This window comes from Zonotrichia albicollis, chromosome 7 (assembly GCF_047830755.1).
Source record: "Zonotrichia albicollis isolate bZonAlb1 chromosome 7, bZonAlb1.hap1, whole genome shotgun sequence".
Lineage (NCBI taxonomy): Eukaryota > Metazoa > Chordata > Aves > Passeriformes > Passerellidae > Zonotrichia > Zonotrichia albicollis.
In genome coordinates, this window is record NC_133825.1 from 32,173,706 (window position 1) to 32,200,828 (window position 27,123).

General features: G+C 48.4%; 2 protein-coding genes across 2 annotated transcripts in view; one reads left to right on the forward strand and one right to left on the reverse strand.

The window, feature by feature from the left end:
- SEC31B (SEC31 homolog B, COPII coat complex component) overlaps positions 1–4,006 on the forward strand; it is a 79,218-nt gene extending 75,212 nt beyond the window's left edge. Inside the window, exon 26 of the mRNA XM_026799735.2 lies at positions 424–4,006. Within this exon, the coding sequence (XP_026655536.2) occupies positions 424–522 (99 nt within the window). The 3' untranslated portion in view covers positions 523–4,006. The remainder of the gene's footprint in view (positions 1–423) is intronic.
- On the reverse strand, positions 1,445–22,518 carry SCD (stearoyl-CoA desaturase). The gene is made up of 6 exons (XM_005481277.4): positions 22,134–22,518; positions 18,126–18,411; positions 11,396–11,526; positions 7,849–8,054; positions 6,374–6,606; positions 1,445–5,149 (listed from the first exon to the last, which is right to left on the reverse strand). The coding sequence occupies exons 1-6, from the start codon at positions 22,158–22,160 to the stop codon at positions 4,950–4,952; spliced, it is 1,083 nt and encodes a 360-aa protein (XP_005481334.1). The 5' UTR covers positions 22,161–22,518; the 3' UTR covers positions 1,445–4,949.
- Between the last annotated feature and the right edge of the window lie 4,605 nt (positions 22,519–27,123).

Below are 27,123 nucleotides of genomic sequence, written 5' to 3' on the forward strand. Positions count from 1 at the left end.
CTTGGGTCTGAACAAGCAGGCACTTGTTTGCCTGCTCTCTCCTACTCAGCAGAGCTGGCTTGTGCATTAACTCTTCCTTTCCCTCTCCTCTGGTGGGTGGGAGATTTTCAGAGGAGCAAAGTTGGAGTGCACTGGAATTGCAACCCAAATGTGCAGATTACATAGGAAACCAGGAACGATCATGCGTGAAGTCCTTCTAGGCAATGACCTAAAATGCTGAGTTGGCACTGCTGAAGGGCTTGATGCTGTAGGAAAACATATTTTGGGCAGGGGATTTAATAACAGTCTTTAACGAAGAGGGAGAGGTTGCGATTGGAGTTGCACTCATGAAATCCAGACAGAGGGATCATTAACTTTATTTTTAGGCTTGGCTGAATAATCAGGAGTTTTGAAGACTTGCCTTCTCTGTTTCACTTTTTTTAGGAGGGGCTGTGCTGTCACAGCTGGGATCAAAAGTGCACCAGATTACCAGAAGAAGCACCTCTCTGTCACTTGTGGGGCCATGCTACTGTGACCAGCTGATAAGCAGGAGCATTTGCTTTGCTTTTTTCTATAGCTCAAAGCAGCCATGTGTCAAATTGATTCGGCTGGTCACGTACCTCCATGTGGATGAACACAGCTGCTGGAAGAGCCTCATCCTTCTGTCTTGAGTAATTCTCTTTTCGCCCCCCAGTCCAGATTGCAATGCTGGTTCTGGCCTTCCCACCAAAGGGCTTTGCAGCAGCAGTAGCTGCAGCTGGAAACCAAAGCATGGGCCTGTTTTTCCCAGGGATTCAGCATGCCCAGCTGCACGGGTCTGGCGGTGCCAGCAAACATGGGCTGGACCAGGGGTCCCAGTGTGCTGCAGGTGGCAAAGATGCCACAAACAAGGCCATCCCCTCTGCCTGCCTGTGCACGGAGCAAGCTGGTGCCACACAGAGATGGCCTTACCATGTGATCAAAACGCGTTTGGGTGGGGGTGCAGGGAAGCTACTGTCAATAAAGTGCTACTTGGTCTGGGGATTTCCCCCTTTTCCTTTCACTTCCCGCCAGCTGCAGCAGGGGTGGGGATAAGCAGGGACACTCACTGCTGCATGAGGAAAATTCCCCTGCTGAGGCTGATGAACCCGCCCGACGGGCGGCTGCCGGTATTACGTGTTGTGCCGCATGTGTATCCGCCAGCCACAGGGCCCTGGCAAGGGGCCCCGGCTGGAATTAACCTGCAGTAACCCCAGGCGCAGGGGCAGCCTCGGCGGGGTGTGCCTGCCTGGCCTGCGCTGGAGTATGAAAGCCATTATAATCCACTCATTCATGATGCTTAAAGAGCCAGAGGCGTTTTTCCCCTGGTTCTCCTGGATGAGAGAAGGGTTTGGAAGCAGTAAGGCACAGCATTCCGGTCCTGATGGAGTATCTTGTGCTTTACCAAGCCCTGCCCACCATGTCATCAGTCAAACAAGTTTTAAAGTAACATTTATCATTTTTATTATGAACAAATAAAATTTCAGATCAGCACAACCAGATGTCTGTTTCCATATTAGTAGAAATTATTTCAAAAAGGTTTTTTTTTCCCATACACAAAACAGAGATACTACTATGCAGAAATCCCTAAGCTGTGAAAAATCGTATCCTACTCACATTTCAACAGTGACAGAGCTTAGACAATGTGCAGATTCAACTTTCCAATCCTTCCCTGAACACTCAACACTTAGACTTCTGCTCTTCACAATACCAGCAGGGCTGGGAACGGTTTTGGAAAACAAACCAGTCCATGCTTCTGCCAGCAGCGGTGTGTGTGGTTCATACTGTTCCTTCCTGTGCTCGGCTGGTCGGCAGCGAGCCTCACCCACACCTCTGGGAGGCAGGGTGTAACACCCCGTTACAGATAGGGAAACTGAGGCACAGAGTGTTTTTAAGTGACTTCGTCCCAAATCACGCAGTGAGCAAGTTGGTAAGCTGGGAGCGGGTCCCAGCTACTTTAGCCATAAGATCCCACTGCTGCTTTTTCTGCTTCCACCTTTCACAGACTCATTTAAGCTAAACATACAGACGATGCGTCCAGGACACAAACATGCCACCAAAAATATATATATATTTATAGGTATATATATATATATCTCAAACAAAGTTCTACTTAAAGTGTTGTATCTGTTTCTTAATCTAACAAAAATTCTAACTCAAATACATTCAAAATCACCTGCACCCACAGTTCAATGTAGGCAATTAAATAATTAAGAAACCCCTTGAATGTTCATAACTCAGAAAAAAAAAAAAAAAACAAAACGGCAAATAGCTGTCAATACTTCTATGTATATTAAAGAAAGATTTAAGGCACCCAGAGATATTTGCCAATCTACCTTTAAAGTGACTGGACAAACACCAGGACTGTTTGGTTACTGCTCCTCAACTTCCACTCTCATTCCAGATTCTGGACCTGAATCAGCACTTGAAATTTGGAAGGAACCCTTGATGTCAAGCCCTGCTTCTCTGCTGAGAGGATGTGAAATACTGCTGCATTTCACAGCACGCATCTCTACTGCAGAGTATGTCACACTACACCTTTAGGGCACCAGGAGCAAGGAAATCATTCTCCCCTTCTCCCCTCCCCTCCTCCCCTTTCAAATTACTGGCTGGAGCAAATTCATCCTCTGGGGACTTCCATGAGTTCAGAGGGGTTTACACTAGAGCAAAGTCAGCCCACAATTACAGAGCTAACAGTGTTTCTCTTTTTTTGGAGGTCTTTTTGGTTTTTTTCAAATGGTAGGATACAGCTCTAGCCACAACACCCTTTGCTCCAGCCAGCACCCAGGCAGTCAACAGCGTCAGAGCAGTAAGGACGCTGTTACCAGGAGCTGAAGGACTCTCTTCTCCATTTGTCCTTGTTCCTCTTGGCTGGAGACCACATCACTCCTAATGGCTCAAAAACTCAAAGGGTCCCATTGCTGAGCATAAACAAGGTCATGATGGTGGCAGGGAGGGGAAGGTGAGGAGACAGGCTCATTTTCTGAGTAACAAGCTTGTTCTTGTTAAGGAGAACATCACAGAGCTATCCTGGCTCCTGGCGAGTTTCACTGCAGCAGGAGGAAGCAAAGCTGCAGACACTCGCTCCGGTGAAGCTTCCCTGGCTGCGACGTGGCAGAGCTGAGGTGAGGAAATTGGCATCTGCACTGTCTCTGCCTTCCCTGGCCTGCCTGAATAAGGGAGATGCTGCAAACCCCACTCCAATGTCACTTTGTTCCAGCTACCTCTTGTGCTTTCCTCCAGCTCCGATTGATGCATTGAAGCAACAAAAACAGTACTATTGCTACAACTAATAACAATAATAGTAATAAAAATTAATAATAACTAGGAGAATTAAGGGGGAAAAAGCATGTTCAGCTCAGTGAGAGGTGTGATGCCATAACATCCAGAGTGTAACCAACTGCCTGAACTCAAGCTGGTCTCTGTAACTTGCAGGAAACAACACCCACATGAACTTTTTCCCCAGCGCCCTCCAGCTGCATGCCCACATGGCTCGGTGATGTAACTGCCCTTTCTGCAGGCTCAGCCGCCCTCACTGCCTGTCTCACTGGCAAAGAGCGCGGTGGCGAGATGGCTCGCTGAGGGGGCTGGGAGGCAAGCTAAGGGACTAACAAGGAGCTCCTTCCCACTCCCTCTGGGCAGCAGGGAATGGCAAACCAACACAGCACACCTTGGGCAAGAAAGCACAGAGGTAGCTCACGCTGGTGGCAGTTTCTCACTTTGAGGCCTCAACTTCCTTGAGCCCCCTGTGCCACCTGGCCCCACATTGATGTTTCTCAGGCACTTGTTGAGTGGAGCCCCCAAGGATGAAAATACCTGGTCCTGCAGACACTTTCACTCCTTCCTACACCTGCAGGTGCTCCCTTGTCCTGTCTCTGTGCTCAGCAAAGATGTGGATCTGCCTGCTACCCAGAAGGGACCCTGTTTTTCCAGCACATAAAGCAGCTTAGCTCAGAGGTGGAGCTTTGGTTTACATCCTTCTCCTCCTCTCCATTTAGACAAAGTCCCATTTGCCAGCAAAAATCCCAGTGGTGAATAAAACTCACTATGGGCTGGTCCTCCCCTTGGCAGCCAATGGCACACCCTTCCATCTGTCCTCCTCCTCACTGTGGCTCTCCAAAACAGCTGTGGAGCTCAGAGTCATGCTCTGCCTTCAGTCCCTCGTGGCACAGAGGGCAGTGCAGGGAAGGGAGGCTGTGACACCAGAGGGAGTGCAAATTAAGGCCACCAGCACTCCCTCTCCAGTGCTCACTGCTGTTACAGCATCCCCCGGTGAGTGGTGGGGATGTGAAAGAGTCTGGGCACTCTTCTCTCCCCAGCCAGAGTGGCTAGGTGGTGAGGAGCAGTGGAGAACACTTTCCAAGAGACATCTTGGAAAGAAACAACTCTTCTTTCTGATGACAAGAGCAAGGGATGGGTCTGCTTTTCCCAGGAAGAGCAGTTGAGCCATGTCATGTCTGTCAGCAGCCCTTGAGAAAAGAGAAGGGACAGTGGCAGAAACTTTGGGGGGAAGGTAGTGGGGAGAGGGTCACTGACTTTGGCTCAACTCTTCATCTGGCTGGTTCAGGCTTCCCTTAGCTAAATTGTACATAGCTGACTGCAATGGGCCTCCCCAGGCCACTTCCTACCAGCTTCTCTTCCAGGTGTAGACTGGGAAAATGTAAAGCAGGAGACAGGTTAGAGAGACTGGAGAGGAAAACAGAAAGGGAAAGGAGAGGAGGGAAGGGGTGGCCTTGTGTTATAAGGGCAGAGTCCTAGGTCTTAGATACATCCTGCAAAATGCAGCGTGGGAGGGGGGCGTTAAAACTCATTATCTTAAGCAAACTGGTAGCATTATTCAGTAGTTAGTTAACAGAACATTAAACTTTTGTCCAGCGTGTTTGGAGGGGGTGGGAAGGGAGAAAAAAGGAGGAAGGAGAGGTGTGGATGTGTGTGTGAAAGGGAGCGGGAACTCAGCCACTCTTGTGACTTCCATCTCCAGTCCGCAATTTCCGAGCCAGGATGACCTCCTTGGAGACCTTCTTGCGATCGCTGGCCAGCCCCAGGAGGCACATGAGGTCAATGAAGGCTGTGGTTAAGTTGAAGCGCCAGCCAAACTCACTGGTGGAGTAGTCATAGGGGAAGGTGTGGTGGTAGTTGTGGAAGCCTTCTCCTGAAAAACATGACCAGGGAGAGGATGTTGCAGAGCTCTAGGTGACAGACCCTTTATCTTACCCAAAGCACCATATTCTTGTAACAGGCTCTGGATTGAGTCCAGGTTCCTTTCTCCTCTCAGCCCAGTTTCACCCTTCTGCAATCTACCCCATCTCATTTGGGCATCACCCCAGCATGCCAGGGCTGAGACAATGACAATCCCAGAGGAGTTTTGGTTCCTCTTGGCTTTAGAGGAAAGTAAGCATATGGCAGGGAACAGTGAAAGGCCCTGGTTCCCCAGCTGCACCAAAAAACCAGAGGATTCCTAATAGTTTTTCCCCTCCCATCATAAGAAATCTTCCAGTATTAATTCAGCTACCAGCTAGACCAGCAGCAAGCCCCCAACAAACCAGGCTAATGAATACTCTCACAACACTGGCAATCCTCATGTCAAATCCAAAGGACATTTCCAGATGAGGAAAAAAGCAGACACCAAACAGACACTTCTACTAAGCAATCCACACCAGTCAGCCACTATCTGGTCTGGACACTCTCAACACTGGCTTCAGTGCTCACCCCTTCAAAGACACTGCCTTGACTCCTGCTCCTACCCCTGAATCTCTGCAGTTCAAATCCCTCTCTACTAAAATTCCACAAGCAGATCCTTTGGTGGTGGAAATCAGTGGAGCCCCACTGAGATACAGTGGTGCAAAACAGATGAGCATTTAGGGAAAACCAATAAGAGCATATGCTGATCCTGGAATGTACTTTACTAGATCTCCAAAATTTCAGTAAAAAATATGAAAGCATCTATCTTGTCTTATCCTCAAGTACCCCCAAAATCACCAGCTGTCCAGAGAACGTGTCAAAATGTGAATCTGCTGGTTTTCAAGTTGACAAATCTCAGAGAGATATGCAGTGACGGCAGCACACATTTTTTAGTCTAGTGAACGTGGCAGAGACATCTGAACAGGGTAAATAAAATATTGCCATTGAGATAAGAAGGTGCTAAGTGTGGCAGAGTCCTTTCCAGCCGGGAAAGAGTCTGATGGGAACTGATAACCCCACTGCCCTTATGTACTCACTGGCTAGCACAGGAAACATCCTCAGATGCAAAGGCCGAAAGGTGCAGGGGAAATAGGGACACCTGGACTGACAGAAATTCCTAGAAGCAGTTGCAGCCCCAAGAGGCAGTCCCTGTTCTACAGTGCCCCTGAAGCAAAGACACAGATGTTGGACATACCTATGGCCCCCAGGCTGACCAAGGGGTTCTCCCGTGGGTTGATGTTCTGGTCATACGGCCGGTTGCCAAACATGTGAGCAGCACTGTTCACTAGCCAAGTGCAATTGAGCCCTACGGTGTAGCGCAGGATGGCTGGAATGAAGAAGCTGATGATGATGGACTCATCCCAGAAGTACCAGGGCACTACAGATGGCAGTGTGAAGCACAGCAACACCACTGAAGGCTTGTAGTATCTGGAAAGGAAGGGACCAGGAGGAAGGGGTTCAGTGGCAGAGGCAGGACAGGAAGGACTGATTCAGTCCTCCATTTGAAGGATTCACGCTCAGCTATACAGGGAAAATCAAGTGCAGAAATGCCTCACTCCTGAGCCTTGTATCTTTTGCTCTGGATGTGCAGAAGCCATGCCTGGAGATTCCCAAGTCCTACCATCAGGCAAGAGACTCAGACTAAATCCTGCTCTCCTCACATCTGCAATGCTCTCCTCACAAAGCAATGCTCCCATCACCATGGGGGTGAGTGAGAGTCTACACACTCAGACACCCAGAAAAGCTGCTGCTTTTGGCTTCGTCTGTCATTTGCTTCTCAGCTGTATTGGTCCCCATAAAGGCAGCCCCGTGCTTTCAGAGTCCCACACATGGTCCTTTCTCTGGCTTTGGCCCAGTGCTGCAGCTCCTCCTTGCAGACTTGGCTCTGCCTACAAATACACCCCATCAACAAGTGCAAGCAAGTGGCACAGATGAGTATGTGGGCTCTCTCACACTAGAAGAGTGGGAATAGAGGAAGGTGAACCGCTCTGATGACCCACAAGAAAAGTCAGTCTGGGACTGTACTAGGAACTTCCTGACTTAGGCTGGTTACCTATTTGGGTTAAGTCCCACATCCCTGCAGCCTTTGTGATAGGCTCACCTTCTCTGCATCCTAGTATAGCTCCAGATGGGTGAGAGATACCCTACCCAAGAGGCACCAGTGAATGAAGACTGTTCTTCCCAGTTGCTGCACCTCTCACATCTCCATTTTCAACCCTTCTTTCACCATACTGTTTCCAATAGACTGAGGGAAGAGGGGCACACACATGGCCTGGAAGGTGTACAATCTCCAAGGATGTCTCAGAGGCACCTGTGTGTGGGCTCTGGGCCAGCCAAAGCAGCAGCTGGGCTGTGGGGTGAGCAGGTGTGGAATGGCTTTGTGGTGGGAATCTCAGCCTGCTGCTGGCAAGATGCTGCAGGATAGGCAGGCAAGAGAAGGGTGTGGGAGGGCTAGAGGTAGCACTGGATTCTAAACATTTCTCATAGGAGAGGAACAGCTCATTTCTCACAGCTCATCTCACAGCAAAGCCTTGAGCATGCTGAAGAGTCACATTTCTCACATGATGCCCTCAATCCTTTCACATTCCATCAAAGCCATTTGAGTTCCCAGCCCATTTGTCCCTGCCCCATTCCCCATGGCTCCCCACTAAGGCTGACCCCACTACTCACCTGCGCTGGAACATCACCACTTTGTCAGCCTTGATGTCACTGAGGTCCAGCTTCTGTCCCTTCTCGATGACATCGGGGTGCTTGCGCACAAGCAGCCAGCCAATGTGGGAGAAGAAGAAGCCGCGCATGGCGTTGTGTGGGTCTGCGTCTGTTTCTGAGAACTTGTGATGGACACGGTGGTCCCGGACCCACTCGTAGATGTCATTCTGCAAGTCAGCAGGAGTGAAAACTTAGGGTCAGGGCTGGAGATGTTCCCTCTGAATTACAAAGTGGCCCGAAATGCTTAAATACGTAAATCCTGTTGACCTGAACTTGTATCAGTGGCATTATGTCTCAGTAGGGTTTGGGATTTCTGACCTTTAAAACAGAGGTTGAGTTTTGGCTGCACCTCTCCTGTTTTTTGGGAAGCAGCTCCAGGGGTGCCTCATTGCTGCTGCTCTTTGATTGGCCAACTCTGGGCTGGGGGGGGGGGGGTGGTTTGCACCACACCCATGGTGCTGCAGGCTCTGATTGGTCAGCCTGTGCCCCACCCCTGCAGCAGCCACTCTCATTGGCTGGCTGGTGCCTCCTCTCCTATGCTCGGCTCCTGTCCCATCCCCATCCCTGTCCCCATCCCCATCCCTGCACAGCGCCAGGCGAGGCTGACCTGCCCCTTCCCTCTACCTGACATTTCCCATAGGTCATCCTGCCTTGCTTGTCCTGGGATTACCTAATCAGATGTTTAACTTCGGGGGGGGCAAGGCTTTTTTCAACTTTTTTTTTTTCCGTTAGAAATCAAACAGTCTTAAAATTAAGGTCCCTTTTTAGAAGGAGCACAAACACACCCTTTCAATGACATTTCTCAAAAATACCTCTCTTCAGCCCCATTACTGTTCAATTTAAGCAGCAAAATCAATACCATTTGGAAAATGTAAAAGCTTTAATCATTTGTATTATGAAATGATTGCTTTGGCTAGTTTTAAGATTAGATTTTCATAAGCCTGTGATCATTTATTTGTATCAAGATTTCAATGAGCTTAAAGCCATGTATTACACCATCCTAGAAAACATGAAATAGAGATCTAACCATGGCTCTATTACCTGTATTACACAAGAGGCTCCTTAATCACCTGCATAACCAGGACTTTTCCTGAAAACACTTTGAAGATAGGGAAATGGCATAACCATCCCTATTTCTTGCCTCGAAAGACTAATGGACTTGTACACACAGGGAGCCTGTAACAGAGACTCAACTCCTCAAGTCCTTTTCAGGTATTGTAACCACTCCTCCTTTACCTGAGATAAAATGATTTACCTGCAGGCCATTCAAGAAGGCAATGATAGACATGGACCAGGGTTAAAGTCTTGCTTGTTTCCTAATAGTGGGAACTGCCGCCTTCCTTCCAGCCAAATATCTCCAAGTATCAGCAGCCCTTGCTGATCATGGCCAGAGCCTGGTCACTCAGCATTCCCCCAGAAGAGGGTGGCCCGGCTGCCCTCCCTGTCTAAGTAAGCAGAGAAACTCAACCAGTACCTATGCTGGAAAAGCTCCACCCGTGACCCAAAGTCTCTTTCACATCCCAGACCCTACACAGCACCATGTAACATGAGAAAGCCCAGTCTGAAAGTTGACAGACAACTCGGGCTTGCACATATCGGAAGGTTTTCCCTGTCTTGCTGGAGGCAGGAGGCACAAATTTGGAAAGAGACCATGTAACACAGCTGGATCATGGTATGACTTCATCTACCCCATCATCCTGTCTACAAACAAAATCAGGAGTCTCAAACCTGAAAAATCTGTATCTTGACCCAAACTTTAGCTCATTAACTTTTCTACAGCTCTTATTTTGGGCCCACCTCTAACTGCAACCCTGACTGAAAATCATGACTTTCTGAGAAGAGCAAGCAAAGCCAAGGAGAATGTCTTCTTCCCTGGCATATCCCAGCTACAGGCCATAACCATGAGACCTTCTGTTGTGCTGCAGCTGACAGGTCTTGCAGGTGAGTGAAAAAGCCAGTTAGATGCAGAATTCATAAATTCTCTGAAATTACAAGTCACGGGTCTCTGAGCAGCCAACAGATGTTTTCTGGAGGACCTAAGATAAGACAGTCCATAAACTTCCGTGATCTTAAAAGTTCCTGATCTCCTCTGCTGCCACTAATAGGAATGAGAGAAATTCAACATAAATCTTCTCTTGATCTCACTGAAAGTAACTACTAAAAAAATCCATGGGGAATAGTATCGAATTTTCACTAAAACTTTGGATTAGTTCCTATTGAAGCGGAAATATCTCTCTGCCTCTCATCTTTGTCTGTTCCTATCCCCTACAGCAATAGCTCAGCAAATTCTTTCCCCCTCTGCCCTATAACCCTGTGAAAGATGGTCTTTGTACAGGACTGGCTAATACACAGCAACCCATCCTGCTGCCTTGCTGAGTGCTGGACCACTGGCTGGAATCAGCAGCTTGGTCCCTCCCCTTCCTCATCAAAGACAGCTGTTTGGTACTATCAGAGAAGAAGAAATTCATTGATATTTTAGAAAGTTTTTCAAAGCTTAGAAAACTTTACTCTGTTTTGATTACATGTAAAAAAAATCATATCCTCTGGAGAATTACTTAAGAGCACAGCACTGATACTTTTGTGTTCACCTTTTTATAGCAGAAAGTGCTGCATTCTGACACCTTCCTGAGTCCTTCCCACAGACAAGCAACCCTTCAGTACAGTTGGAGGATGGAGTGTTGCTAGAGCTGACTTTCAGCAGCATGCCTGAGAGGATTTATTTTTCTGTGCCATGCCAATCTGGGTTTTCACTCTGACTTCCACAGATTTGCAGTTTTGTTTGTTTTGGGGACTGTGAAGTACTCTCACAGTAGTTAGGCAATATCCTGAGTTAAGAGCTCTTTGGGAGGTGAAGCAATCTCCCAAGGTGCTTAACAGTGCCTGCAGTCACTTGTGCCACTGAATGGGCCCAACCCTTCTCTCCTTGAAACATCACTGACCTGGGACAGCTCTCTGGAAGCCAGTGGAGCGATTTGTAACATGATTAGTCCTAAATATCACTCTTCTGAATGAGAGAAACATCCCCTAAATCTCAACAAGTTCTTGGTCTTTATGAAGTAGCAAATTCTACATCCTGTAGAATTCTACCATCCTTGGCTTAGCAGATGTCTTCTCCTTTATCAGCCACGCAGCAAAAGGAGAGTGAGGCAACACCAGGAAAACACTTAACACTTCCACACCTCTGTCATGGGACCTGGTGCAAGCACAGGGAGACCACACCTTAAGACAAAGGTACATTCCTGCTTCAGAGATTTCCTACCCCTGTCTTTGGCCTGTTGTCCTCTCAACACTGGGCTTGTCTCAGAGTCAGCCTCTGATGGGACAAGGTAAAGACAACGAGACAGACTCCAGCATTGCAGTGTTAGATGGAAAGGGCTGTCTTCTTCCTAACAACAGGTAGTAGATAGAATAGAGGAGCCTCTTCATCAGATTGTGTCCCCTATCTGGGACAGGGATTCATGGGAGCACCTCCTTCTGAGAAGCAGTGGGACACTGAGGAAATGCTTACCTGGAAGGCCATGGAGTTGGCAATAGTCAGGAAGATGCGCAGGGGCAGCGTGGCTTTGTAGGAGCGATGACTCCAGAGGCGGTGAGATCCAGCTGTGATCCCCAGGGCACTCACCACGAAACACAGAAGAGCTACAAAGGAAAAGAAGGTGTTTGAGCAGTTGGAGCAAAGCTTCAGGCAGGGCAACACAAAGGTGGGCCTTCCCCCAAAGCTGTATAAGCAGGAGAGGAATCCATGGAGAGCAGATTGGGGCAATAAAACTCCATGTGAGATTGACCAAACTACCACTGGCCTCCTAGGCAATGTGGACAAAGCAATTCAGTTCTTCATCTCTAACAAGGAAGGAGGCTCCCCCTTAGAAGACTCACAAGGGCTGGTTCTTCAGCATAGTGCCATCTGTCATAGTGCAGAGTAGTCAAAATTGTATAAACTGGCTGCTTTCATAAAGCACTGTGGTAAAAGCACTGCAGTCCATCAGGGAACAGTTTCTCCCTTTTCTTCCACCCCAAATACTCCAGGCTCTTGCTTTCCCATCTTACCAAACCCCAATAAATCTCTTTTGCATTATTTCCACCCTGAGATGGTAGATAATCTTAGCATTCTTGAGTGGGACAACTCAAGCCCAGGGTTAGGCTTTTTTTCTGCTCCCTTTCTCAGCAGAAGCTGGCAAAAAAAAGATCTAACCTATCCTCCCACTGAAGTCTGGGTTTCACCTTCAGCTCTAGTACTGGTTTAAAAGCTGCCCAGAGGTTACTGTTCCTAGGGTCTTTTTGATCCCTCCCTCTGCTCAAGTCCTGCACCTTTCACAGAAGGAAACCCCAAGGCTAATGATTCATTGCAAGTTGTGCCCATGGCAGATGCAGATGTTGCTGTGCCCTGTTGAGCTTTGAGGCTGCTTCGTGTGTTCCCTCTTCACACAGGGCAAAAGGAATTCCTTGCCCCTCTGGCATCTAGTAACAAACCACATCCCTCTCCCAATACATCATGAATTAAATTTGCCCTGGTCTGTGTGCCTGTTTGCCCTCCTGGGAATTCTGGAAATTAACCTCAGCTCCAGCACCTGATCCTAAAACGGAAATGGAGAAAAGATCCCAAGAGTTTCATAGCAGCATTACACTAGGGAAAGTAGGGTAAGAAGAAAATTGGTTCTGCAAATTAACTCTTCTTCTAGAAGGAAGGGTCAGGAAGTTTGGTAGAAAGAGAGCATTCAACAGCTGGTTTGCTCTGCAAGCTCAGACACAAAGAGGGAAGGGTGCACATTTGTGAACAGGTCTACTGATCCACCTCTAGTCCTCTCATGGAAGCAGTGCCTTCTTACCAGTCCCCCAGGGCAAACTTTTTCTGGTATAAATTTGCATATTTCAGCCAATTGTATCAATCATGAAAAGAGTTCCTTATTCCTTCACATAAGTGCATGGATAGGAATTGCTGGTAATATGCTTGACATTCAGCCGTTCAGTCCAGCCAAATGGCTCTATTCAAGTTTGTCTTGAATCCAGAAAACCAGATACTCTGACAGAAACTTGTCTGGAATCAGAAATCTGAGACCTCTGCCAGGCATGGCCCGATTCTTTAATTCAAAATAATACAGGCTTTATTTCTGCTCATCTCCTGCTTCATCTTCCTTCTGTCACCTCCTTTTTGTTGTTCTACATTCCCAGCGTAATCACTTATCCACTAAAAGCCTGTCTTGGATGTCTTCTGGCCCCTTAAACTTGCATGAACTCTTCTCACTTCCATCCCACTGCACAAGAGTGTCTGCTGATCTGACTGTGATTCCCCATCTTTATCTTCTCCCTTGGTTCCCTGCCTGCTGCTGAGTGCAGCACAAGCCTTGGACCAGCACAACTCTGCCTTGTGTCTCCCAGCACCTTGGCAGTCTTTCAGAAGAGCCAAGCATGCAAATACAGCAGGATCCAGCCTTTCCAAGAGACAACAGAGCTGAACAAAGCTCACAAAGCTGTCAAATGCAGACAATTATACAGACAATTCTCAGAATTTGCCTGTGGATACCCCTCTTGGGAAAAGATGACACCAGCAACAATGACATTATCAGCAAGCACAGGGAATCACAAAAGAGATGTGATGGGGACACCAACAGACTCCAAACCCAGACAACCCAGTATCTGCTTTTGGGTGTCCTGTCCTGGAAGCTTTTGTAAAAAAATTGGAAAAGTACCCACTGCTTTTGGGTGCCCTGGCATAGAACAGACTTAGCCTCTATCCAAAGCCTGTGAACCTCAGCAGCTCATGCTGACTTCTCTTGGACCTGCATCCCAGGTCACTACAATGGCCATAACTCTCTAATTATAATCTTGTGCTGCCTGGCCTCATGCCCGTGTACAGAAGCTGTAGTTTATCTAAGAGGCAGACACTTTCTGTGGCAAAGCAACTGATTCTCAGTCTATGCATTGATGGCACCAGCCCCACAGAAAGCCAGACCCTACCTGGAGACAATTAGATCCATCAGCCATATCTAAGAGTTTATGTGACAGTGACAGGACATGCACAATGACTGAAATCCTTGTGGAATACAGAAGAATCCAGTACCTTTATGATTCAGAGAGTTCACCCCCACAAACAGATACAGTGATGATCAATCATTGCATAGTCAGGGAATCAGCATCTCACAGGGAAGAAGAAAAACTCCTCCAAGATCATCCACTAAGAATTTAATTGGAAAGAGAGTAGAGAAGGTGAAATAAAGTAGCACAGATTTTCACACCTGCCCTGTGACGCTGCCCCAAACTGAAGGACTTAGAGACTCCATCAGCTGAGGATTCAAAGTCATTTTCCATCCTTTGAACTACACGAGATTCAAAATACTGGCAACTCACAGGTAATATTCCCAGTGACCCATTCAACTGGAATACAAAGAATTATGACCACTGACAGTAATAAGCACTCAATGCTCCAAAAATTAAACAGAAAACATTCTGCATTCAGTCATAGCTATGACTCATTAAGCTTTACCTCTTTAGGGCTCAGATTCAGACCCAAGCTATGATGAGAAACCAGGAATGTGCTGAAAGCATTGCCACCTGCAGTGAACACCAAGGATGTTTACATGTAAAGAGGTGCTCCTGATGCAGCATGTGTCCTTGGGCTTTTGCTCTGTGCACGACTGTTCCCTCCTTGCTGCCCAGTCTCTGTTAGCCAGGTGAGTCCTGCTACTCTCAGGAGAAAGATACCAGGGGCAATGAAATTTACAGGCTGCACAAAGGGAAGAGTGTTTAGGAGGAGCAATAGGATCTGCTGTCACTGAAACCTAACTTCCCTGCCACACTCAGTGAAGCACACCACCTGCTACTTTAGCCTGGAGGGAGCACTAAGTGGTAAGGTGTTGCCAGCTATAGTCTTGATGGGAAAGTAAAAAAACCACTGTAAACACTTTGCTGGTCGTATCTCTGGGGGTAGTATTGGCTGAGATTTTCTGACTGTCAGTTGCCTAAATTACCCAGCAAGGTTCACCTTGGTCCAAAGATAATACAGCAACAACAAAATATGGTATCAACCCATGCTCCTAGAGCCTCTGGCACTGCAGGGATCTGAGGTGTTGACAGAGCACCATGTCGAGAGGAACCATTCTTGTTTACAGACACTGCGTCCAGGCCAACAGGAGCTAGGACAATTACTGACAATTACAAATACTGCTGCATCCAAGGGCTAAAAAGCCTACCCACAAATCATGTTTCCAGCGAGGATCTGAGCAATTGGAGAAGAAACTGCCCATCACCTTTGCATCCTGCCCTTTAAGATGCAGTCTCTGTGCCATTTAGCAAATGACATAAAATGTGCCCATGATCCTTGAAAAGACTAAGCAAGACTTTGAGAAGTGCAGTGGAAAAGACAATAAATAAAAGGGGACCTGACTAGAAAGCCAGTGCTGGACAGGCTCGGAGAGCTCTTGTGATGGTGAGCTCTCACCTGATCAACAACCCGAGCTCATTCTGGGAGGCTCTGTACCAGAAAGAGATCAGGGGAGACAATGCACACAGCAACGCAGAACAGCAAACAATGATGAAGGCAGGGCTGGGGAGCTTGAGAGACAAAGAGGAATCAGCACACAGAGAAACGAAAACAAAAGAGGACAGTCACCAATATAACTGGTTTCAAAGGGACAGGAACATCAAGGAGATGGTGGCCTGGATGAAGTAGGTATAAACAATAGATAAATTACAGAAGGTAGATGAGCCACCAGGCCCCACAGCTGCCTGTTGCAACACAACAGAGAACACCCGAGACCATGCTAATTTTATATTATATGTAAACAATCTAAGGAAGAAATTATCTGAAAAACAAACAAAGAAACAAGCAAAAACTCCAGCAGCTCCAGAACTACCATTGCTAGAGCTGGCCTGCCATGAGCCCATGGTGTACTGCCACAAGCAACCCAAGTCACTGCTGCACTATCCTTGTGTGTAACATGGGAACTGTAGTCCTCTCCCTGCTACCAGAGGGTGATGGGAAAAAACACCAAGTCACTGACATGACATGACAGCCACAGATGCCTTGTATATGCCAAATAAAGGTATGAGCTGAGAAAAAGGCAATGCAAGGAGCAAGAAGCCTTGTGCTGAGAAGGTAGACATGTGGAGGATCAGAGTATTCCAGTTCCAGTTAGTGCTGGAGGACAATGGATTATAAGGGAACTCTGAATTGGCTGTAAGGTGCCACAAACAGTGGTACTTTCCTGGAACAGGAGTGCAGGACAGGGAGCTTCGTGGAGCTACTCCAACTTTGGTAAAAACAGATAGATCTTCAGCCAGTCCAGAACAGTGCAGTTCCCCCAAACACCATGTCCTTCTCCCATTCCCAGAACATGTCACTCCAGAATCCACCATGGAATCTTGCAGTGCCTCATAGTGGCAGGGGAGCAACTGGCACTTCCCATCAGAGGACTGAGCGAAGAGAGCAGGAAAGATTGACATCAGATAAAAAGCAAAGCAGATTCCTGGGAAGTGCCATGAGATGCCATACAAACATCCTAAAGAGGTGCACAGTTGCAAAGACACTGCCTCAGAGACCATTTTGGAGTAGGGTGGGGTTTAGCAGAATGCAAAACAGCATTAACTTTCTGGATAAAGATGCTCAAGCCCTCGTACGTATCCCAAGGGCACTCAAGGGATAAGGGTTGGATGGATTTGGAAATCATGGAGCATATCAGCAGCTTGAAATGAAGTCAGTAAATTCAACTCACTTTTTTTCCTTCTCCTTGCCCAAACATCCTGAGGTTATCTGACTGGAGTTGGAGGACTCAGGCTGTCACCTCAGTGAGTGAGAGAAGCCAGCAGTCTTTGCTTAGCCTCCAGCCCAGAGATGGGACACACAGAACAGGACCAAGAGCCCTGAAATGCTCCTCCAACATCATGCTGAGGCTGCGTGTTCTGCCCAGCTCTGACAGGCCAGGGGAAAGTACAGCCTGTCAGGTTTTAACAAGGGAAAGGCCCAGCAAAGTCTTCTTTCACAACATCCCCCTGAAAGGCCATGACTGCACAAGGGAACACATCAAGGCCTCTGCTTTTGCAGATGCTGTAGCCAGGCCCTGGCTGTTGCCTCCAGTGAGGAGGCAGACCCCTGCCTGTGAGAGGCTGATAAGGATAAGAGGAACAGCCTGGCCATCCAGGAAGCCATCTCCTTCCCAGTTCAGCTGTGAAACTTGTTGCACACAGCCATCAGGAAGACAGACTTTGAGAGGGTGACAGACCAGGTGGATCGCCCCAGGGCCCTTCCATAGCCAGCCTGACCAGGAAGCGGGAGCACTACTGAACCCAAAAGCCATCCCAGCAGACCTCAATCTAGACTGCTGCTTTTTGTTTCAGGATGTCCTGTTTCACAGGGAGGCAGGGGCTGGATGCAATCTCTCGACCTCCCTACTGGGAGCCATTTGGTTTCTGGACTCCTCCAGGGGTCCACACAAAAGCTCATGGAAAGCAAAGCTCTCCTGCAGAGTGGGCCCTGGGCCCAGCTGTCTTTCAAGCAGTCAGAGGAGAAGTTTGGTTCCTACCCAGGGCAAGATCCCTGAGAAAGCAGAGCTTTCCCTAGCTACCTTCTGCTGGGTTGTGCTTTCCACTGGAATTTGCTGCCTGGAGAGATGCTTATTTATTTTCTGAAAGTCATCAGGCTTAGTTCCGGGATGACAGTGGCTAATCTGTGCTTTTTTAAGAATGATAAAAGACCTGAGCTTCAGACTTAATTCTTGACTTTTATCTTCAGCACAACTGTATTTTGTCTCTTTTCCCTCATACACACATTGAGGCTCTGTGGGATTTACACTTCCCTGGTAAGGACAGGAATGGTTCTCGTGTCTCATGCCAAGTAGTGCTCTGTACCTGGCCTCCCCAAAAACCCGTTCAGGTGCTCTTGCTAGCATCTTTCTTCCTAACTTTCTGGCACTGTCACAGTACTCTATCAAACAGTTTTTGTGCTTCACCCCAGAAGCAGCTACACATCCAAGGATATTTCCAATCCTAATGTCTGTGAATCAAGTTTGTTCTTTGAGCAGACAAGCCAAATCCCTGCCAAATCTTTCCCTCTCATGTGTGACCTTACAAGAGACACTAGCGAGTTCTTCCACAGCTTGCTACAAATCTGGCTGAAGAGCTGCTTCTAGAAGCCCCCTGCTTCTTTCTCTCTCATCCCCAAGTCTATGGCGCTGGAGGGAAAAAAACCCCACCCAACAGACTGGGGGGTTGCAGATGTCCAGAAACAGACAGAGGAATGTGCTTACCCCACGCCAGTGTCTGGATCTTTGCAGAGGGTATCAGCGTCAAGGCGAACAGAGCCCCGAGGTGCAGCAGGCTCATGAGGATGATGTTCCTCCAGACGTATCGCAGCGGGGGCTTGGGGCCCTCTTTCTCCCGGTAGGTCTCATCAAAGATATCGTCTACCATGCCCCGGTCTGCTGCCAAGTCCTCATGGTTGAGTAAGTCCTTCTCTGTGACGGCGTTTCCATTACTGGTCACCCGGGAGGTGACTGTGCCACCAGCAGTGGTGCTGGAGGTGGAGGAGAACTCCTTGAAGAGGTAGCAGTGGATATTTTCAAGAAAGGAAAGAAGGGAAAACAAAATAAGAAGTTGGTGGTTATCAATTCAAGAAATAGAAACACATGCATCTAGGCAGGCAGTGTAAAGATTCACAGCCTGTAGTTTCCCTGGAAGCTCCATTCTTTCAGCTGAGCCCTTGGCACAAAGATCCTGCTCTGGCCACATGGAGTCATGGCCTGAGAGGACAGGGACCTGCTCTTTCTGGAGAGGAGGTGAATGGTAGGTAGGGTGCCAAAAGTAAAAAAAATACTTGAAAGCCAGTCTCTTTTCCACCAGTGCCTTTGGTGAGATCATTTGCAGACTGCAAGGATTTTTATTTTCATTCAATTTGATTAGTGGATGGTTTTAGGTGGGTCTGGCCTTGTGCATAAATGGACAACAAAAAGGAAATCTTGTGAATGAATAAAGAGGTGGAAGAGAAATATGGTCTCAAACACAGTTTTATAATAAATCAATGGGCTGCTCCTGAAATCCTACTTATTTGTCACCCCACCTGGGATCACAGGGGAACATCAGGAAGATCCACAGGGGGATTCCTCTGCCTCCTTATCTTGCCCTCCTCACCTTCCAAGATGGGATGTGGCAAGACCAATATGCTTGAAGATCAGTGGACGGAAGCAGTCAGGTGAGGTACTTCTAGTTAGAACTGCAGCTACTTATCCTGTGCGTGCTGCTAAGACTCTTATCCCTCTCTCATTTCCCACCCACAGGCAAACTGAGGCAAGGGAAGACAATCCTCTGATCTATGGCCACCAGCATGTAGAGAGGAAGTTTTAAGCAGCAAAGTTGGCTCAGCTTGGCTCCTGGCTCCCTTCTGTAACTGTGACACAACATTCCCTCAGAACATGCTTGTTTGCCCTGGCTGAGTGACAGCCTGCCCCATCAGGCATGCATGACAAAAGGAGCAGGCAGGACTGACCCCAATGAGACAGGTCAGTGAACCCTGAATCACCGATTGCCATCTCCATCCAGACAGCCCGTGCTTGCTGGTACTGTGCCTGCTGCTACTCGCAGCCCTTTGTCAGCCTCAAGTGCCCAACGTGGCCCCACCCGGGGCTGCCAAGCACGTGGGATGCAAGGGTGTGTCCCACACACATCACCCCATCCCCTGCCCCTTGGGACACATCCCTCTGCCACCCAGACTGCTGCCTCCATGGGTGAAGGGGCACTACAGGTCAGCCAGCAGGAACAGGAGGGCTGAGACTGCGGGACGGAGCATGGTCAAGCTGGGAAAGCTCCTTTCCCTATAGAAATCTCTGCTGAATTAGCAGCAAATTCCCACTCAGGTGTTCAGGATTCATAAAAGACCACCATCCTGCCATGGCCTAGTTTCCTGAGGGAGGCATTAAAATCAGGCCAGGCAGCTGACGTGGCCACCCCAACTCCTCCCTTTCCCAAGGGTTGAAACTGGAGGGTTACAGACATACCTTCCGATGGGGAGGAGCTGGCAAGCCTGACAGATTCCCCACATTTGGGAAGTAAAATGATCTCTACAGAGGAGCGCTTTCAGTTTTTCCTCAGGGAATCAAAGGTTTGAAAGGAAAAAAACTGGACACAAAGTATCCTGCTGCCTTCACTGCACACAGGCAAGCTGCTGAGCTTGGGACTGGCTCTTCTGCATCCTGGCTATCTCTGCCTGCTTTCCCAGTTAAACGTTTTAAGGGTAGGATACTCTCATCTCCTAGAGAATTTAGAGGTAATCCCCACACCAAAAGAATCATGAGAAATGGCTGCTAATCCAGAGATTAGGCAAGGAGAAGTCCTGCCTGTTCCCAAGTGTTAGATATTCTCATCTAGCATTTTGGCAGAAAGGTACAATTTTCTTTCTTGGCTGCAAGACAATCTACCAAAAAGACCCAAGACTTGTCTATGCAGGAAAAATTCCCAGCAGTGATTGGTGGTATAATTAGACAGGTAACACACCCCATATGGACATGCTGCTTCCAGAGTAAGAATGTGGGGTTGGAGTTGCATTTTTCTCCTCTGTGATAGCTTATGTCACCGTCAAAGTTACACAGGGGCAGAGGAGGAGGAGGAGGAGGGAAAGTGCAAAGAAAACAGCAGAGAGGAAAAAAATCTCTTCTGGAGTTGTAGTAGCCACATGAGGAATTTTACCAGCATACCTATGCTGCTGGAATTACACTGATATAATCAGGCTGGTCAATTCTCACATGTAAGCTAACCTTGAACAAAAGGGCTATAAAGCAGCTGTGAAACAGCTCCACCGTTACAAACTTGGTGGGAGGAGCATGGAGGGATGAGGGAGGGAGAGAGGTAGAAACGGGGGAAACGAGGAAAGAAAGAGAATTTTTGTCCCCTTATGACCATAGTGGCTCCTACCGAGGAAAATGGGATGGAGATTGATCTGGAGTTTAGGGCTGAGAGAGGGAGGAGGCCAGCTAAATAATTTTCATTAGCTTTCCCTCATTTCCGAATGGCTTTGCAGCTCTCATCTGCAGAACAGATGTGTTTCCCCATCTACACCCCCACCTCCCCAGCACTGAACATGCCATAGGTGATCCTGGCACCCAGCCAGCTTATACAACCAGCTGCAGCTCAAAGGCTCCTGCAGCGGGCACGGTGTATGGGCCCCAGGGCACTGAATCTCGGGTCCGGCATATTTCAATATGCCCAGCATGACCCAGGGACAGGATTCTTTCCAGTTTCCAGGATATGACCCAAAATACATGCCAAAACCATGAAACATGGTTTGAACACACTGCCTTTGACATCCGTTTTGGGAGGGGGGGAAAGTAAAGTTCTTTACATCACAGCATGCCTGGAAGGTCATGGCACCTGCACAAAAGCACCAAGGGAGACCCTGGGTGCTGCTGACAGGAAAAGAGCAGGGGTATGATTTACATCCACTTCTAGGCATTGGCAGAGGGGGGAAGGATGAGAAGGTGGGAGCACAAACACCAGAATCAAGCGCCTGCCTCCTCCCCTTGGGCAAAGGGTGGCTGCTGTAAGGGTCAAAAATAAAAATGAAAATCTTTAAAAATTCAACACTCCACATGTCTTACTGGTTATTATTCAGACCTCCTTATGCCAAAAATGGGCAGTCTCCCTATTGTATGCTTGCTTGGCTCAAGCAATGCAGTCACAGTTATTCATTTCATCTGGGCAGCCGGCTTTCACCTTGCGTCTGTCCTAGAGACGCTTCCTGCTGCAGTATTTGATTTTAAAACACTGCGAGTAAAACCCCTTTCTTATAAAAAATAAAATTAATTAAGAAATGTTTTTTTAAATCCCAGTCTGAGCATTATAAAAAAATCTATGACTTCTTGGCACAAAAGATCTTGAATAGCCCTTCATGCTATTCAAGCACCCAGGATGTTTCGATGGGTGTTTTCAAAATAACCCTGTATTTTATGCTCAGTCCTGAGGGCACAGGATCCAGGAAGATCACCCCAAAGGCGGATGTTTCCGCTTCATCCGCGGGCTCCCCACCAGGCTTGGGCGATGTTTTAAGTTCCCACTGAGCCCCTTCGCTTCCCCGGCTGCAAAGCGGTGCGGAGAGGACCGGGCACGCACGTGTGAATACGTGTGTGTGTGCACGCACAGACACGCGTGGATGCCCACACCTTCCTCCCCAGCACAGCAGCAGCGCAGCAGCGCTGTCGGAGCCGCGGAGATGAAGGAAGAAGGGGCGAGGGGAAGACAAAGCACCCGCACCCCAGGGCCCCGCTCACCTCCTCTTGCAGCAAGTGCGCAGGCATGGGGCGGCCCTGTCTGTGCTCCTCGGCGCGGTACGCGGGCGCGCAGCTCCCCGGCTACGTCGAGAGGCTGGCTCCGGTCGGCTCCTCGCTCGGCGAGCTCTGCGGCTGGCGGAGGCGGGTGCGGAGCTATTTAAGGGGGGCTGCTTGCTCGGATGCTGGCGGGGCTGGACTCCACGCGCCCCGGCCTCCCGGTGACCCCCTGCCCGCGGCTGGGATGCGCGGGGTCAGCGCGGAGGGCGGCGAATCGCGGCGGGGGCCCGGCTCTCGACGTAGCCGGGGGGAGAGGCGGGGCGGAGCGGGCAGGGGGGCGGGAGGGAGGAAGGATGCTGAGGAAGAGGAGGATGACGAGGGCCAGGCTCTCTCATGATGCCTGGCTGCTTTTTTCTTTTTTTTTTTCCTTCCCTTTTTTTTTTTCTCCCCTCCCTCCCCCTTGCGAGCTGATTGGTTGCGGGAAATTTGGTGCCACCTCGGCTTGCCGTCGCCATTGGCTGCCCGCAATCTGCTGTTCGCTCCCCGCGGCGCGCACCCTGCGCGCCCCGCTGCGCGCCCTGCTCCGCGCACGGTCCCGCGCCCCGCTCCGCGCCCGCCGGGGCTGCTACGGTGCCCCGGGAGCCCCTTCCGCCCCTTCCGCCGCCGCGAGGGCCGCCCCTCATGGAATAAGGGGCTCCCGAGGGGTGAGGGATGTCGGGAGCCCCGTTCCCCTTCCCCGGCTGGATGTGGGTTACGGCGGGGGAATAAGGGGATTCAGCATGAAACATTTGCTCTGTAGTGGGGATCTGTCTGGGGCGCAATCTGCACGTGTGTGCGCGTATGGAAAGCACACATTCCTGCAGAGAAAAGCAGCCTACAACGTACGTCCCGATAAGCATGTATGTCTGTGTAGATGTCCATCACGATATGCGCAAATAGTTTGGAAACTATTGGCTGTAACATTTTAAAAAGAATCCTGTCTGTTGTCCCCAGAAAACAGTGCCTTCAGCAGAGGATGGAAGGAAAAAGTAGTAGCTCAGTTTGCCATCAGCTGTTTTCCTTAACAACCTTCCTGCTAGCCAGTAGTGCCAGCAATATCCAGTCTTTATCCAAAACCCAAGATCTATCCGAAATTCAAACTCTATCCCACAGAAACCTTCACTATTAAAAGTGAAAACCAGGGCTCTTACAAATCAAACCCTTTCGGTGGCAGAGCCGGAGGCAGCTTTCCTAACTCCACCGTGTGGTCACCGTGCCAGACGCCTCAGTGATTTAGCACCAAGGCTTAGGGTACCCTACAGCCATCACCCTGGCCAGGACCTCGTGTAGCTCCTTCCCCTACTCAATAGTGTGTCCCGTGTTCAGTTTCTGTCCCCTGTTGACACGAGTCATTTTGGGAGTGGAGCACGGACGTGAAAAGCCAAAAGTGTGCCCATATCCTCTGACGTATATCCCGTCTGGAACTCTCCTGCAGTGATGGAGCTGACCACACGAGGTGCAGATAGACAACCAAGATCTTGCAGAGTCCATCCCTGGGCTGATCCTGCTCAGACATATCGAGACTTATTCAGTGGCAGCTGTCAAAAGTGAGTTGCATTGTAATCACTGGAAGGGAAAAGTGACAATGAAAAACAGTAGCCCATTTGTTCTCCAGATACAGAGGTGTCCAGCAAAGGCAAAAATATGTCCCTGCTTTTTCATTACATGATCATGGACAAAGAGGTGTGTGAGGAGTATGTGTTTAAACTTGATATTAGGATCTTGAGTCATGCCTACCTTTTGAGACACAATATCTAAACTGAGAGCCCAAATCAGAAGATGTTCCTGGATGGTGAAAGCAGACATGAGTCAGGGAGAGACTTTCAACCGTCTCTTTTAAGACTCTCCATTAAATGTTTGGTTAACAACACTGAGGAGAAATTATGTTTGAATTAAAGATTCTACCTATTTTCTATGTGAGTGCTGAAAGAACTACAAACTGAGCTAAAAACTACCCCAAGGAAACCCAACTCCTGCTATTTCCAAAAGAAAACAAGAAAATAAATAATTTTTTTAAAAAATAAGGTGGTACTTGATGATTTTAAAAAGGTACTCTCCAGCTCATAACACATGGGAAAAATAATCTCAATGTCATGAACCAGGGGCAGACCTGGAATTGCTACTGATGGATGACAGTGAGGCTTTGGGGAATTCAAGGTTTGCAATTTTGCAGATACTCAGACCCACCAGAGCTCTTTCCTTTTCCACAGGTTTCTTTCCTCAGACCTGGAGTACAACTATGAGGCATTATACAGGGCAGCTAGACTTTTACCCTCTAAAATTGAGAACACATTTGGCTGCTCCCTCACAACATGAATAAGTTTTCTGCATATTCCCCTGCTCAGTTAGCTTGGGGGGTGGCCATCACAATTTTATTTTTTTTTTTTTGCATAGAGGGAAAGATGGATCTTTACCATTGTTGAGGCTGTGCTCACCTGGCAGGTTTCAAGTGTTCTGTGCCAAGGACAGTCCTGAGAAATGCCCTGCACAGCTTGGCCAACTTCTCCAGCTGCCATTTTCATCACCTTTGCAACAGGTTAATGCTCCTGAATGTGGCCACGAGGTTCAGGCATTGACACCTTGGTGAGAAAGTGGAGAGTCTGCAGTGTGGTTTGCTTTTCCAGTGCTTGGACTGCTGCAGATCTGGCCTTGCTGTTGAAAAGCATTTTGGCCCTATGTGGGCTAGAGGCTTGGCCATGCTGTGCCAGCCAGGCTCCCTCCTGTGGAGAGCTGCTGGCCATGCCAGTGGCCTGCACCCTGCACACCCCTGGCCCACGATCCAGCCCTGCCCATCTGAGCCCCAGCTGCAGACTTCTGTCTCAGCTCTGCTGCTCAAAGGCTTGAGACAAAAGGGGGTTCACTGGGCAGCCCAGGTGGGAAAACAGACATGTTTACATAAACACAGAAATACAGCTTAAATCAGGCTTTTCCACTCTAGTTTGTATCTCTCCAGACAGGTTTTTCCCTCCTTCCAGGGAGAACTTCCCAGCTGAGCCTTCAGCAGAATTACATTGCTCGTGGTGTACACCAAACTGCTTCACGAAGATTTGGCTTCAGCCGTCGTCCTCAGGAAACTGATTCAATTTTTCTGTATCTGGTGACTGCTGCCCAGGGTCACAGTCTTTCATAAAAGAGCTGATGCAATGCCAGGGCCATGGTGCATGGCAGCAACGAGCAGAGCCGTGTCATGGGCAGCACAGGCCATGAACTTCAGCACCGGATTTCTTTAGAAATACATGGTCTAATGCAAGGCTTTTTCCAACTTCCTAAGACCTTCCCACAGATACAGGACTCAGCTGAAGCACTGGTGCTCAGCTTTCACACTAGTGAAAAATTCTTGCAGAATTCTTTTTGTCAGAGGGTCTCACAGCTTTTCGTTAAGACTGGGGACAACGAGGCACAAACCAGCAGTGAGGTTTACCACAAGACAGTATCAGTGAGCAGACCCTTTAAGAGAAAGAACTGTCACATTCCAGTCCTGAGATGCACTAACCACCCTGGTTTTGCTACCACAGTGCCAGAATGCAGATAAAAACATCAAAACTAAGCTAAGGTTCTTTTACCATAACACATTCCTTCCTAGTCTCCCCTTCAAAAAAATAAATAATAAAAAAAAAGCTTTTCCATTTAGCAGTAAGTTTTGCAAGGGGATTTCATCTATTTCATCTGGTGTTGACATCTTGGAAATTTTATTGGATCTCCTCAGTTACCCCCTAAAACTGTTGAAAAAGCCATGAACTCAAACATGCTTGCTGCAAGGGCTTTGCAAGGTTTGTTCAATGTTGTTTATTTATCTTCTTTAACAACATTCCCTGTCTCCCACTTTGTCTTGCATTTCACAGCTGGAAGTTGAAACAAGAAGAGGGGACTCAAGTAATGAGGGAATAAGCTGAAAACTGGGGAAAGAAATTAACCCTATGCCAAAAATAAAGGCTTGCAAAAATTGATTTTCTGAAGAAGCCTGAAGCAATTCCAGCTTTAGAGCTTTTTCTGGAGGTAGGAGAATCATGCTGTGGGTGTGGGTGCTCTGGGTGCTCCATTCAAAGGGCACTGCTGGGGTGGCTTTCCATCCTTTCACCAATGCTTTCCCTCCTCCTTACCCTCATAAAGAATCTGCTCTTCAAAGGTGTTGAGCCCACTCTGCAGATCAGATGAACACTGCCATCATTCACCACTGCTGCCAGCAGTCTCTCAGGTTAATGGTGCCTCTGGTTTTGACAAGCTGACTTTTGGGCACAGTTATGTGTTGCAGAGAAATAGGGTAGGGGACCACGGCTTCAGAATGAGTTGGGACAGGACCTGGCTCAGTCTACAAGAGTTCAGAGTTAATGCCTGCTTGAAGGACGATGGCAGCTGCAGGTCCTTAGGGCTTGTGTGTTTCAGGAGTTCAGGTGCCAGGGATCAGATGCCAGCTTGTGGGATCACCATCCTTGTTTGATGTTGTTTTCTCCCCATGCTTTATTTTGGAAGGTGATGATTCTTTGTTATATTTTCACACACTCTTCCTTGTCCAGGAGAGGTAGCAAATGGCTTTCATATTGGAAATGGAAAGCTAGGAATTGTTTAGTCACCTGGCTCCAGACACAGTGACTTGAGGAGCCTGGTATCATGGCATTTACCAAAAGTGCTGTTCATGTTTACAAGAACTGGCAGCATCCTGGTCACTTGCTTGCTTTCTGTCATGTTCTCCCCACTATACACACACCTTAAAACATCAACTATTGCTCTATAAATTTCCACAAATTCTTGAAGATCCCCTGCTCCATCCTCACTCTTCAAGCATGGCTAAGCTCAATATGTGTTACCTGGGCTCCTCAGGTGGGAGCACCCAGAAGAGTATCAATGGCCAAACCCCCAGCTGCCTTTGGAAAGGCAAGGGCTGGAAGAAGAAGTTGATGCTTACCTGGCCACCCTGCTGATGCTGAGTGGGAAACGTGGGGTTAAAGGGAGTCAG